The sequence below is a fragment of the Stegostoma tigrinum genome, chromosome 7 (assembly GCF_030684315.1).
Source record: "Stegostoma tigrinum isolate sSteTig4 chromosome 7, sSteTig4.hap1, whole genome shotgun sequence".
Taxonomy (NCBI): Eukaryota; Metazoa; Chordata; class Chondrichthyes; order Orectolobiformes; family Stegostomatidae; genus Stegostoma; species Stegostoma tigrinum.
The window spans coordinates 60,144,666-60,160,214 of NC_081360.1; the positions used below are offsets into that span (position 1 = coordinate 60,144,666).

Here is a 15,549-nt window from a genome sequence, read left to right on the forward strand (position 1 = left end):
AATAGTATATGGTGACTGAAAAAGCAGCTAATAACTAATTGACGTATTGTGACTAAATTGAAGACTAACTGTTGGGCTTAAGGTGGTTTAAATGATTGCACACCTATTGGGGGAGGAAGAACTCAATGAACTGGCATAAAGTTGAAAAAGATTTTCCCTAAGTCAATATTTCTATGCTAATGACTGCACCAAAAATTGAAAATTGTATCCATGGAAGTTTCCTGTTGTGAAAGTCATGTTTTATTTTATCATGGCTATTTTGTGATTGAATGAAAGGCTTGCTGTGATGTAGTTGAATGCTATTCATTAATAAAAACATTTCAGCAATTTTTGGGAATTAAATGGCTGAAATGTTTGTTTTGAAAATTGCTTGTGTTTGGGTTTAAACAGGTAGGCAAAATATAATTCTCAACTGACTTGCATGGAATATTTTCAGTGAAATTAAATACCTCTCATTGGCGTGAACATAATTTTACTGATTTGAAAAAGCCTATATTTTGGAATTGTAAAAATATTTTGTAATGAAGCAGATTTGCTTGATATAAAGATTTTGTATGCTCATTCTGGTGAAACTGAGAGGATTCAAAGTGGCCTTGATGATTGTCGCTGTGACATCGTTTAATGTGTTCAGTAATATTTGTATGAGTAGTAAAGAAGTTTCTTTTGAGGAAAGTATTTTTCTAAAGAATCGTGAGAAGTCTTTTTGTACTGAAAAATTCCTTTAATGTCACTTTGAAAGCTTTTAAGACTTGCGTATCTTGAGACTCATATCTGATCACACCATCACTTGCATGCAATATTGATGATAACTGACAAGCTGTAAGTTAATTAGCACCAAACTTACTAATTAGATGTACAATTTTTAATTTGAAAGTGACGATTTCTATTTGTGCAGACTGTACAAGTTGCCATAATATATCTAGTATTTGAAAGAAATAATTTCAGCTAGTGTAAATCTGCATTTTTAGTAATGCGGCTACTGCTACAGTCATAAACCCATGTCTAATAAATGTGAATATCTTGAGAATAAAAATTGTAACCATATATAAGAAGTTTCAGAGAGATTTTCAGTTTGTGAAATACTGTTATGAAATTGGGGATAACCCAATAAAAAAACAAAAGCAGTGAGATTGGGTCTGTTAATTAGCAAGGAAGACAGGTTCTTGAATTAGTATGTGGTGCTAATTAACAGGAAATCTGATGTTGTGTTGTAATTACCACCAATATTTTTGACATAAGGAAAGATTGAAGGTGAATTATATAGATGATAATTGAGTTTAAAAAGTTTCTTGGATAATTACTTTGTGGTTTTTGTTTTCAGAGATATGGATCGACTTCTGCGACTGGGAGGTGGTATGCCTGGGCTTGGACAGGTTAGTGTTTCCTTCTTTCCTGTCTTCATATGTTTTAACTATCAAGGATCTTCAGTGGTAACAGATCAATTTCTGCTGAAGTTAGTTTGAATTTATGACTCAAATTTGTCCAGAGCACTTGAACCTTTGTGTAAAATAATGCAACATGCAAAACTATGTCTACTATTATCCCCATGCTTGTAGACTAAACTGTTTGAGGGGTATCTCGGAATCAAGTCTATTTTTGATACACATCTTTTGGATCAAATTCTTCGTTAATTCACCAGTACTAGCATCAGGCTACTTTTGAAGTTCATCTTTATCATGTACATGGGAATACTATTGCATCCCAGCAACATGATTATTCCTTCTGTTAATTAGCAAATGTCCAAATCTAGAATACGTTAAATGCATACAGCTGACTTGCCTGTGAATAAATAGGACATTGCACTGTTTATGGTGCGTTACTTCTTTAAAATTAATGAAAGACTTTCATAAACCCTTGTAGCTATTGAGTGGTGGATTTTACACCACAACAATTTATTATGACAGTGAATGTGTTCACTGATAATTACCATTATTTACTGACTAGACACTTTGATAGTGCAATTTTTCCGTAATGCATCATGATATTGACTAATTTTGATGTGCGTACAAAATGTAAACATTCTAAACAGATATGTGCTGGACCAAGAAGCTAATTTATTCCATTTAAACACATACACTTGGATGGATTTTGCTGTGGATGTATTTGTTTAATAGCTGTATATTCCGAGTTTGTGTTTAAATTTTGTGGCTTGGTCAAATTTTGTAAACTATTTTTTGATTTGTATCTAAATTGTGTTTCTCTTTGAAATGGAGGGTGAATTGGAGTCAGTTGAACTTGATTGCCAGTTAAGAAGAAACTGACAGACAATTCAATTTGAGAAAGGTGTGTGAAATTCAATTTATGTTGTTGCTCAGGACAGTTAGTTTGCAATCTTATGAGGAGTGAGAGTGCTTCTGTTTATCTACCTACTTGTTATTTAATAAATCTGTTGGGACTTTTTTTTGCTGCACCACAGATGGTGAAAGATTTATTTTGCTGTGGTCCAAAATCCAGTAACATTGCTCACAAGTGGAAGATTGTCTGTTCACATGTGGGCTTATTTACTGCAGATAACTGGACAGTTAAAGTCATGTGTTCTAAGTTATGGGGAATGGAGATTTCACCTGTATTAATTGTTTAAAGACATTTGACTAAGTAAAACATTCTGAAGAAAAATTCTAAAAATCTAATGGGGGTAGTGATTGAAAGATTTATTAAAATAAGATACTGTACTATTGGTGGTCATACTACGCCTTGGTTACAATTTTCTTTGTGTATCCTAACCCATCCCATTTTATAATGGAGAGCAATCTAAATGCTGTTTACATTTTGACGTCAAGAGATTGTAATAAAGGAAGATTTTTGCCATCATTCCTATCTCGATCTCTTCCAGAAATACATCAATTTTATTGTGGCTTTTTTTTCCTTTATTTAAAAATTCCACCTAATGGTCCATATAAAATTTGAAAGTGTATTTGGTTTCTCAGCTTTATGGTAGAAAACAATCTGAGCATTTAAGGGGTTAAGGATGCCTGAAATAATTCATTTCCAGTTTAATGACCTAGCCTTGCTGGGCTAGGACGACAGGGAACATGCTCCCGACTTGTACAGCATTTGCCAATTAACACCTCCTATAACAGGTTGCCTCAGCTCATCATTGAACGAGGGACAGCAGAAGTAGTTTACATTCAGCTGACATTAAGCCAGCCTGTTTTTCCGATATTTGATTTGCTCAACTAAATGGTGGTTTTAATGTTGCCTTATACCTAGTCATAATTGTTTGTGAAAATTGTTTGTATTTAGATCATCTAGCCTAGAACTAAAATCTCTCCTAAAATTTGTTTGTTACAGATTCATGTAGTTAAATAATGAGGGAGATACGTTTGGTTTATAAAACTACATTTCATTGTGATTTCAATTAATTTTAAGATATTTTGCATTGAAACAATTGTGGTTGCAGTGCATTCGTTTTGAGATACTGAGATTTGTTGCATTTGAATTAATTGTTACGTTTAGGTTCCAATTGTATCCTGCCCATTAAATTCTTCAAGATGTACAGCACAGTGATATTATATCGGGAATCATATTTATTAGCAAGAAAATAATCAAAATTGGCAGCAATAAAAAAAGTATGGAAAATGTAAAACATGAACTGGAATAATCATTAGTCATTGTCAGTCAGTGTTCTTACTATCAATGCATGCTACCCTGCAAAAGTAAAGATAAAAGTAAAAGTAAAAACAAAGTAAAGATCATAGATTCCAAGAAGCAAACTGTGGCATTATTACAATTGCATACCATTTATACTACTTGTAGAATTGCGGATCAGCTGTGATAGCAATAGATGTAACATTGCGATAAATAATATAGATTTTTGAACCACAATTTCAAATCTGCCACTGAGTCAGTACTGTAAGAGGTATCTTTAAATTGTGAAATATTTTACATTACCAGTTAACAATTAAATGGATACTTTACAATATTAAACAGAATAGGCGAAATAGCTATGCATGGAGAATTGTGAAACAACAGCAGTTCATTTCCATGGTTAGTGGTTGATGCAAAAGCTGTCAACATCCGAGATGAGATGAATAAATAGCTGAGTTGGTGTTTCGTCGACACCAAGCATGTCAGTATTCAGACGCGTATGTTGTTATAAACTTGCACACATTATAGACAACTTCCACCATGATGTATTCTTATCATGCATCAGTCATAGAAAATATACCAGCTTTGACGTGCTATATTTGATGCAGGTGTTAATCTAATTTGTAACTGAATTAACAGGGGGCTATGTTTTGTATATTGACAAAAAAACACACTTCTATGTGTATAATTTTACTGTTACTACTTATTTGTAATTTCAACTAGTTATTATTCCCCCCGAGCTCCCCCAGGATGTGGATAAGGTCAGAGACAATGGGGATAATAACAGCTTTCCAAGCATTAATTTTGGATCTAACATTATTTAATCTATAATTAAGAGGTGTCTGGCAAGGTTCAGCCATGGTTTTTCAATTGAGAATTCAAAAGACTGATTTTACAGCAGGCTTCTGACACTGAATTCAGGTTTTAAATAAATAAAAATACATTTGGAAATTTTGGATGATTAACACTTAAAGCTTCGACCAGTTATATTTTGAATGAATTTTATGCAGCAAAAGATACATGCAGTCAAGACTATTGGAACTTGGGTTTGTTTAACCCACTGGTGATTTTTAGATATACTTAATAAGGTGGCGCACTAGGACTGATGTAAGTAGATCAAAGTATTTTGTTTTTTTTCAAAGCTTGAATATATTTAGGACTTCCTTGTATTGAATTTAGTTGAAACATTTTGGTAACATTTCAAGTGTTATGTCATCTGTGATAGCACTCCTGACTCTGAGATGGTTGCAGATTGGGGTTGTCTCAGTATGGAGATTTCAATGTTGAAGGTGCCATTGTAGGATCTTGTTTTAAAATTGCATTCAGTATCACTGGCTGCAGAGAATCTCGCAGCACTATTTGTAAAAAAATCAGTATTAGAGTCCTGGCTGATGATTATTTACTGACCAAGGCCTCTAAATGTATGATTGTTAACTGCATTACGGTTCAATGGTCTTTTCTGTTTTGTAGATTGTTCTTGCATTAACAGCAGTGTACTTAAATTTACAGTACAGAAGGAGGCCATTTGGCCCATTGTGTCTATGCTGGTCAGTAAGAATCTGACTACTCTAATCCTTTTTTCCAGCTTTTGACCATAGCCTTTGAGGGTATGAGAATTTTTTACTCAACCATCCTTTTGGTAGTGAGTTCTAGTCTCCCGATAGCCTCTGGGTTTAAAAATGCATTCTTATCACTGTCCACTTAGCCTTTTACCTATTGTCTTAACTCTTGGTTTTTGATGCCTCTACTAATGGAAAAAGGTGACGACTTATTCACCCTGTCAATGCCCCTCATCTCATTATCTTTTACATCTCTCAAACTTGCATACTGTAAGGGACCGACTTATTTACAGTTTTGCTTCTCCCTAATATATCCATGATCTGTAGCTGGGTTTAGTTCACATTTAATTTGGCTATTGGTTGTTTTTCTTGTGCAACTGAGACCCATGAGCATAAGGTCCTGGGCTAACCATTTTTAAAAATTGCAAGCAGATTTTAATATGCTAGATATGTAAGATTATAGCTGTGATGTACAAATGAATTACTGTCTGTTATATTTCTACTGCCCTACTTCCGCACAAATAAAAGGACTTCTACTAGTGCATACATTTTTCTTTTTTCACAACTTCTGTCATCACAATCTTGCACCAGCTTCTGACTGTAGCATTTACTTCAACTAAAATAAATAGTGTCAATGTACTGTGTGGCGCAAAGTGACACTTCAGTACATGTTTAATCAGGTATTTTATTAACATAGAATAGAATCGGCTAAATAATTGATACCGGTTCACACCATGGAAAAGGTGGAGTAATCTAACTAATAGTGTTAATAAATTTGCTAAAAGGACTGAGCAGATAACACTTTGAGGTGTTAGCTTTATGCTGTTATAATGGCAAAAGCCTTTTTTAACACTTTGTCAACAAGAGCAGCCCAAGTGAAACTGGAGGTTTATATGGGTTCACATATTACTCTAACTGAAATATAGATGATTCTTGGGATAGATACCACGTAGCTGTGATAGAATGTTATTTTCAATGAAATCATTTTGTTTCTAACAGTTGTACATTTGCATGCTTTCAGATCTGTGGCCTTAATTGTGACATTGCTGTAATACTGCCTCAAAAGTGTGAGAGTTGATTTCAACTGTAATGATGAAGGCAAGCCTAGAATCAGCTACCTGTCTTTTCATTTACTCAGAATGTGTTTATTGCTAATGAAGCCCACTTTTGTTGCCCTTAAAAAATAAGCTGCCTTCTTGAATTGTTGCTGACCATGCCATATAAGTACAAGCACATTGCTGTTTGAAAGAAAGTTTTAGGTTTTTGAATTAGAAACAGTGAAAGAAAAGTGAAATAAATACATGTTAGGATGATGCATCACTAGGATAGGAACTTGTAGGTGGTGGTATTCCCATGTGTCTGCTGCTGCTTTTCTTCCAGGTGACAAAGGTCACCTGTTCAGAAGGTGCTGTCAAAGAAGGCTTAGCAAGTAAAGATGTGCATATTGTAAATGGTACACATTTGCAAGAGACTGCTATTATGCATCTGGGGTTGAGGGATGCAGCTCTGTAAGGTGACGAATTAGTGGTGAGCAAGCGGGCAGATTTGTCCTGGATGGTGACCAGCTCCTTGAGTGTTATTGAAGCTGCATTCACTCAGGAAAGTTAAGAGTGTTCCATCATTCTCTTGACTTTGCTTTGTAGATGATGAACAAGACTTTGAGTCAGGAGTTGAGTTAGCTGCCACAGAATTACCAGCATCTGACCTCTGCTTGTAGCCACAGTGGATGTCGGTAAAGATTTGGAAGTCCAGGGGAGGTGGTTAGATTCTCATGTTGGGGCCACTCATTGCTTGACACTTGTATGGTACAAATGTCGCACACTCTTTATTAACGCAAGACTGAATGTTGTGCAGTTGTAGTTGTGTAGAGGTATTAATTGTTCCAATTTCTGAGGAATGACTGATGGCACTGAACAGTATGCAACTGTCAATAAACATCACTACCACCTAATATTTTGATTGAGGGAAGGTCCTTGACAAAGCTGAGAGATACTATCTGCGGAATTCTTGCAGAGATGATCCAGGGCTGAGATGGTTAACCTCCAACAACCACAATCTTTGCTTAGTATGACTGTAAACGGATGAAAGCTTTCCTGAGTGCCTGTTGATACCGCACTTCACCAAATGCTGCTACCATGTTAAGGGCAGTATTTCTCACTTCACTTCTGAATTTCCATGCCAATGTTTATCTTTAGACTGAGACTGTAGAGAGATCTTGAGCCCACTGCTTCTGGGGAATCCAAACTGGTTGTCAGTGAGCACATTATTTCTGAGGACTACTATTTGGTGGTAGTATCACTGAGAGTTTCTGTCACCACTTGATAGCTGTGTCATTGACAATTTTATCACCATGCTGATGGTTGAGAGTAGATTGAACAGTAAATGGCTGGATTGGATTTGTCTGGCTCCTTGTATACAAGATGTAATTACGCAGTCTTCCACATTGTTGGCTAGGTGCCAGTGTTGTAGCTGTATTGGAACAACTGGTGTGATTAGTTCTGGAACACAACAGCACACGTTGTCAGGACCCCTAGCCTTTGCTGCACCCAGTGCCTTTTGTTGAAACTGGGGGCATTTATGGAGCGTATTCCTCATGTTAGTTTCACTGACCCCAGCATTCATGACTGGCAGGACTGCAGAGCTTTGAAATAATCTGTTAATTGTGGGATTGCTTGGCTCTGACCATTGCCCACTGCTTCCGCCGTTTAGAACATGTTTAGACCACTGCAGCTTTCCCAATTTGGCACCTCAATTTTTAGTATACTCCCAGGTGCTGCTCCTGGAATGTTGCGTTCCTTATTGAACCACAGTTGATCCTCTGCTTGATGTAATAGTACAGTGACAGATATTTTGGGCCATATAATTACAGGTTGTTGTTGAATACAAGTCTGCTGTTGCTGATGGCTGCCAGTGTCTCACTGCTGAATTTTCAGCTCAGATCTGTTCTGAATCTATCCCATTTAGCACAGTCATTGGATGACATAACATGATTATGAATATCCTCACACTGAAGACATTATTTTCTTTCCACAAAATTGCAGAAGATGCAGTAGCAGTCGGCAGTTTGGTGAGGGAGAGATCAAGTAGTTTTTCCCCTTGTATTGGCTTTTGCCCCACTGCATGCCTAGCCTGGCAGATATCTTGGCCAATTCTTTCAGTAGTGTTGCCACCAGCACTCTTGGTAAAGGGATGTTGGTCCCTCTCTAAGAGTAAATTCTATGTTCTTGCTATCCTCAGCATCTTTAGTGTGTAGGTCACAGAATCAGAGGTTTTACATTGCATTTAGCCACCATGTGTTCACCAGCTTTTCAAATGAGCATCACTACCTACTGCCTCATCTCCTGCTTTACCGCACCCCCCCATATCATTGTGCATTATTTCTAACCAAATGATGATCCAATGCCCAAGTGAGTCTGTCTCCATCACACTCCTAGGCAGTGCATTCCATATCCTATCTACTGACTGTGTGTGAAGAAGCTTTTTCTTGCCTTGTTTGCTTCTTTTGCAAATCACTTTAAATCAATTTCCCCTCCAATTCTTGATCTTTTTGAGTGACAACAGATGTTCTCTATCTGCACCATTCAGCCTCTTCAGAATCTCTCTTGGATCTCCTCTTAGCCACCTTCTCTACAAGAGAAGCAATCCTAACTTATCCAATCCATCCTCTGAACTGAAAATTCTCATCTCTGGAGCCATTCTCGTAAAATGCTTTTGCACTTTCTCCCAGTATGTTCAGATAATGTGGTGCCCAGAACTGTACACAATACTTCAGTTGAGTTTTTTAATAAGCAGTTTATACAAGTTCTCTGTAACCTTCTTGTTCTTGTACATTCATGCTCTGACTAATAAAGCTGAGGATACTTTATGTTTCATGAATTACACTCTCAACCTGTCCTGCTACCTTCATTAATTTGTGCATAAACACCCAGGTTCCTCTGCTCCTTCACTCCTTTTAGAATTGTGCCCCCTAATTAATGTTGTCTTTCAACGTTTTGCCTACTATCTCCTTCGTCATCCAGGGAACTCTGGATTTGTTTGACCTACTTTCTCCATTTGAGGCAATATGCTTTGACCGTACCTGAGCCATTTCCTCTTTGAGAATAATCCATTGTTCATAGAATTCGTACAGGACAGAAGTAGGCCATTCAACCCACCGAGTCCATACCACCCGTCCGAAGAGCATCCCACCCAGACCCACCCTCTAACCTATCTTGGCATTTCCCACCTAGGCACAATGGGCAATTTAGCACAGTCAATTTACCTAACCTGCACTTCTTTGGACTGTGGGAGGAAACCCATGCAGATTCAGGGAGAATGTGCAAATTCCATACAAGCAGTTGCCCAAGGGTGGAATCGAACCTGGCTCCTTGGCGCTGTGAGGCAGCAGTGCTAACCACTGAGTCACCATTGTCAACTGAGCTGCAGTTATCATACCAGTCTCTCATTCCAGTCAATCCTGTCCAGTTCTGCCCTTACCCCATTGAAGCCAGCAGTCCCCAAATTGATTTTTCTTGCTCTGGTCTTTCTGCCCCATCATCTGACATTGCATCGAACATCTCCATCATTATTCTTGGTTATGTCCTGACCCAACGGCAAGACAGTTCCACTGGTGGTGACAGTGCATTTGGGAGATACAATGATCTCTGCCTCCTAAATGTTTCCTCACTGGCACATGATCTGTTTGGTCGACTTCATTTCCAAACATAGGTCCAAATGTGCATCCGTTATTTGCGCAAACCAGACATACATTGATTTAGGAAATTACAGCATGCAATCCCAGGAACATTTGCCCCTCGCTCTTCAAACTGCTTTGCCTTCCTTAAACAGTATGGGTCATTCGTCCACCCTTCCTCCCTTTTCTATCTTTCCTGAGCACCTTAAACTGAAGAATATTTAACACCCAATCTTGTTCCTTGAGCCAGACCCCTCATCGCCGCATTATCATATTTCCACATGACAATCTGCACTCCCCAATATTATTTACTGTACTCTGTGCATTCACATTCATGCACAGTAACCCTAATTTAGACTTAATTTCTTTCTCTCTTACCAAGACTTTACCTATCAACATGTTGTTCTCTATGCCAGGTATCAGCTGTGTCTCCAAATATTTGTTGAGCTCTGGTATTTTTCTCCACTGTTTTCTCTTCATTCCCACACCCCTGCCAAATTAAATTAAAGGTCTGCCAATAGAACAAGCAAAATGTCCCACAAGTAGCTCAGTTCCAGATCTGTTCTGCAGCATGCCCAGTGTTTGCAGGTGCCATTCATCTATCTTAATTTCCTCGCAGTTGGAAGATCCCATTCCTGCATCATCTTTCTAGAAGCATTCATTTGTCCCATGTCTTCTGCAAGGGTCAGTGCTGGGACCACAACTTTTCAGTTTATACATTAATGATCTAGTTTAAACTAATTCAGCAGGGGGATAGGAACCGAAATTGTAGTTCGAGTATAGAAAAGGTTGAGAGTAGGGAGGTCCGAAATAAAGTTTCAGGGACGCAAGATGGCACCGGCAAGCAAGAAGTTGGTTTGACATGTGTCTACTTCAGCGCCAGGAGCATCCGTAATAAGGTGGGTGAACTTTGAGCATGGGTTGGTCCCTGGGAGTTTGATGTTGTGGTCATTTCAGAAACATGGGTAGAGCAGGGATAGGAATGGTTGTTGCAGGTTCTGGGATTTAGATGTTTCAGTAAGAACAGAGAAGATGGTAAAAGAGGGGGAGGTGTGGCATTGTTGGTCAAGGACCGTATTACAGTTGCAGAAAAGATGTTTGGGGACTCGTCAACTGAGGTAGTATGGGCTGAGGTTAGAAACAGGAAAGGAGAGGTCACCCAGTTGTGAGTTTTCTACAGGCCTCTGAATAGTTCCAGAGATGTAGAGGAAAGGACAGCAAAGATGATTCTCAATAGGAGTGAGAGAGATAGTCATGGGGGCCTTCAACTTTCCAAATATTGACTGGGGAGCACGATAGTTCGAGTACTATAGATGGGTCACAGTTTTTGTCCAGTGTGTGCAGGAGGGTTTCCTGACACAGTATGTAGACAGGCCAACAAGGGGCGAAGCCACATTAGATTTGGTACTGGGTAATGAGCTTGGCCAGGTGTTAGATTTGGAAGTAGGTGAGCACTTTGGTGATAGCGATCACAATTCTGTTATCTTTACTTTAGTGATGGAAAGGGATAGGTGTATACCACTGGGCAAGAGTTATAGCTGGGGGAAAGGCATTTATGATGACATTAGGCAAGATTTAGGAAGTATAGGATGGGGAAGGAAACTGCAAGGGAAGGGCACATTAGAAATGTGGAGCTTTTTCAAGGAAAAGCTCCTGTGTGTCTTAGATAAGTATGTACCTGTCAGGCAGGGAGGAAGCTGTTGAGCGCGGGAGCCATGGTTTACGAAGGAAGTAGAATCTCTGGTCAAGAGGAAGAAGAAGGCTCATGTTCGGATGAGATGTGAAGGCTCCGAAAGGGTGCTTGAGGGTTACAAGGTAGCCAGGAAAGACCTAAAGAGAGAGCTCGGAAGAGCCAGGAGGAGACATGAGAAGTTGTTGGCGGATAGGATCAGGGTAAACCCGAAGGCTTTCTATACGTATTTAAGGAATAAAAGAATGACGAGACTAAGATTAGGGTCAGTTAAGGATAGTAGTGGGAAGTTGTGTGTGGAGTCAGAGGAGATAGGGGAAGCACTAAATGAATATTTTTCGACAGTATTCACTCTAGAAAACGACCATGTTATTGAGGAGAACACTGAGATACAGGCTACTAGACTAAGTGGCATTGAGGTTCACAAGGGGGAGGTTATAGAAATCCTACAGATTGTGAAAATAGATAAGCCCTCTGGGCTGGATGGGATTTATCCTAGGATCCTCTGGGAAGCCAGGGAGGAGATTGTCGAGCCTTTGGCATTGATCTTTAACTCATCATTGTCTACAGGAATAATGCCAGAAGACTGGAGGATAACAAATGTTCCCCTGTTCAATGGGAGTAGAGACATCCCTGGTAATTATAGACCAGTGAGCCTTGCCTCAGTTGTTGGTAAAGTGTTGGAAAAGGATTTAAGAGATAGGATTTATAATCATCTAGAAAAGAATAATTTGATTAGGGATAGTCAGCCCAGTTTTGTGAAGGGTAGGTCGTGCCTCTCAAACCTTATTGAGTTCTTTGAGAAGGTGACCAAACAGGTAGATGAGAGTAAACTGGTTGATGTGGTTTATATGGATTTCAGTAAGGCGTTTGATAAGGTTCCCCACAGTAGGCTATTGTACAAAATGCGGAGGAATGAGATTGTGGGAGATTTGGCAGTTTGGATCAGAAATTTGCTTGTTGAAAGAAGACAGAGGGTGGTGGTTGATGGGAATTGTTCATCCTGGAGTCCAGTTACTAGTGGTGTACCGCAAGGGTCGGTGTTGGGTCCACCGCTGTTCGTCATTTTTATAAACGACCTGGATGAGGGCGTAGAAGGACGGGTTAGTAAATTTGCAGATGACACTAAGGTTGGTGGAGTTGTGGATAGTGACAAAGGATGTTGTAAGTTGCAGAGAGACATAGATACGCTGGAGAGCTGGGCTGAGAGGTGGCAAATGGAGTTTAATGCAGACAAGTGTGAGGTGATGCACTTTGGTAGGAATAACCAGAAGGCAAAGTACAGGGCTAATGGTAAGATTCTTAGTGTAGATGAGCAGAGAGATCTCTGTGTCCATGTATACAGATCCTTGAAAGTTGCCACCCAGGTTGACAGGGCTAAGAAGGCATAGTGTTTTAGCTTTTATTAATAGAGGGATTGAGTTCCGGAACCATGAGGTTATGCTGCAGCTGTACAAAACTCTGGTGCGGCCGCACTTGGAGTATTGCGTACAGTTCTGGTCACCGCATTATAAGAAGGATGTTGAAGCTTTGGAAAGGGTGCAGAGGAGATTTACTAGGATGTTGCCTGGTATGGAGGGAAGGTCTTATGAGGAAAGGCTGAGGGACTTGAGGCTGTTTTTGTTAGAGAGAAGAAGGTTGAGAGGTGACTTAACGGAGACATATAAAATAATCAGAGGGTTAGATAGGGTGGATAGGGAGAGCCTTTTTTCTAAGATGGTGACAGCGAGCACAGCTTTAAATTGAGGGGTGAAAGATATAGGACAGATGTCAGAGGTAGTTTCTTTACCCAGAGTAGTAAGGGCATGGAATGCTTTGCCTGCAACAGTAGTAGATTTGCCAATTTTAAGTACATTTAAGTCGTCATTGGACAAGCATATGGACGTATGTGGAATAGTGTAGGTTAGATGGGCTTCAGATTGGTATGACAGGTTGGCATAACATCGAGGGTCGAAGGACCTGTACTGTGCTGTAATGTTCTATGTTCTATGAAGGAACTGTGGGCATTCTGGCTAAGTTTACAGACGATACAAAGATTGGTGGAGGGACAGGTAGTGAGGAGGCAGGAAGGCTGTGGATGGTTTTGGACAGGTTAGGAGAGTGGGCAAAGAAGTAGCAGTTGGAATACAATGTGGGAAAGTGAGAGGTCATGCACTTTGTTAAGAAGGATAAGAGCATGGACTGTTTTTTAAATGGGGAGAAAATTCAGAAGTCTGAAGTGCAAAGAGACTCGGCAGTTCTAGTCCAGGATTTTCTCAAGGTAAACTTACAGGTTGAGTCAGTAGTCAGGAAGGCAAATGCAATGTTGGCATTTATTTTGAGAGGACTTGAATATAAAAGCAGAGATGTACTACTGAGGCTTTATGAGGCTCTGGTCTGGCTACATTTGGAATATTATGTGCAGTTTTGGGCCCCATATCTCAGGAAGGCCGTACTGGCCCTGGAGTGGGTGCAAAGGAGGTTCGTGAGAATGGCCGCAGGAATGAGAAATTTAACTAATGAGGAACGGTTGAGGACTCTGGGACTATACTCACTGAAGTTTAGAAGGATGAGGAGAGATCTAATTGAAACTTCCAAAGTATTGAATGACCTGGACAGAGTGGATGTTAGGAAGTTGCTTCCATTGGTAAGTGAGACTTAAGACCTCAGGGCACAGCCTTAGAGTAAAGGGAAGACCTATTAGAATGGAGATCAGAAAAATCTTCCTCAGCCAGAGCGGTGAATCTATGGAATTCACTGCTGTGGAGGCCAGTTCTTTGAGTACATTTAAGACTGCGATAGATAGGTTCTTGATTATCAAGAGGATCAAGGGTTAAGGGGAGAAAGCAGGATAATGGGGTGGAAGAACTTATCAGCCATGATTGAATGGCGGAGCAGACTCAGTGGGGTGAATGGCCTAATTTCGGCTCTTCTGTCTTATGGTCTACCCTGTTTCAGTACTCATTATTGAGGGAGTAATCTGGAAATTACTATATTTGAAGGTCCTGCCCGCTGTTTTGAAGATAATCGGACAGGTGGGTAAGGAGCTTAAAAATGTGTATGGAATGCTTCCCTTTGTAAGTTGAGGCATTGAATGGAAGGTCAGGAAGGTTATGATGGTGCTGTAGCTAGAATACTGTGTGCAGTTCTGGTTGCCACATGACAGGAAGGATGTGATTGCACAGAGAGGGTCTAGAGAACATTAAGGCATTCCCTGGGTTAGAAAATTTCAGCTATGAAAACAGACAAGACAGGTTGGGGTTGTTTCCTTGACAGTACAAAGTCTGAGGGAGGAGCAATACAGGATGTATAGGGTTTTTATTTCACCTGGAGGGTAACCAGGAACTCAGTGCCTGGTAGACGCAGGAGCTGTCACTTGAACAGAGAACATAGAACAGTACAGCACAGTACAGACCCTTCAGCCCACGATGTTGTGCTGAGCTATTATCCTGCTAAGATCAAACTACCCCGCATAACCTACATTATACTATCCTCCATATGCCTATCCAAGAGTGGCTTAAAAGTCTCTAAAATATCTGCCTCCACTACCACTGCCGGCAGCGCATTTCACATGCCCACCACTCGTGTGTGAAGAACTTATCTCTGACATCTCCCCTTTCCCTTCCTCCAATCACTTTAAAATTATGTCCCCCTCGTATTAGCCATTTCCACCCGGGGGAAAAAGTCTCTTGCCTATCCACTCTATCTATGCCTCTCATCTTGTACTCTTCTATCAAGTTACCTCTTATCCTCCTTCGCTCCAGTGAAAAAAGCCCTAGCTCTCTCAACCTTTCCTCATAAGACCTGCCTCCAGTCCAGGCAGCGTCCTGGTAAATCTCCTTTGCATGCTCTCTAAAGCTTCCACATCTTTCCTGTAATGAGTTGACCAGAACTGGACATGATATTCCAAGTGTGGCATAACCAGGGTTTTGTAGACCTGCAGCATAACCTCACAGCCCTTAAACTCAATACCCCTGCCAATGAAAGCCAACACACCATAGGCCTTCTTAACAACCCTATCAACCTGGGTAGCAACTTTGAGGGATCTATGGACATGGACC

At 39.9% G+C, this 15,549-nt stretch overlaps 1 protein-coding gene across 1 annotated transcript in view; it reads left to right on the forward strand.

Annotated features, from left to right (window-relative positions):
- Positions 1 to 15,549, forward strand: part of psmd14 (proteasome 26S subunit, non-ATPase 14) — a 107,589-nt gene that overhangs the window by 20,176 nt on the left and 71,864 nt on the right. The window contains exon 2 of the mRNA XM_048534175.2: positions 1,322 to 1,373. Coding sequence (XP_048390132.1) covers positions 1,326 to 1,373 — 48 coding nt within the window. The 5' untranslated portion in view covers positions 1,322 to 1,325. The remainder of the gene's footprint in view (positions 1 to 1,321; positions 1,374 to 15,549) is intronic.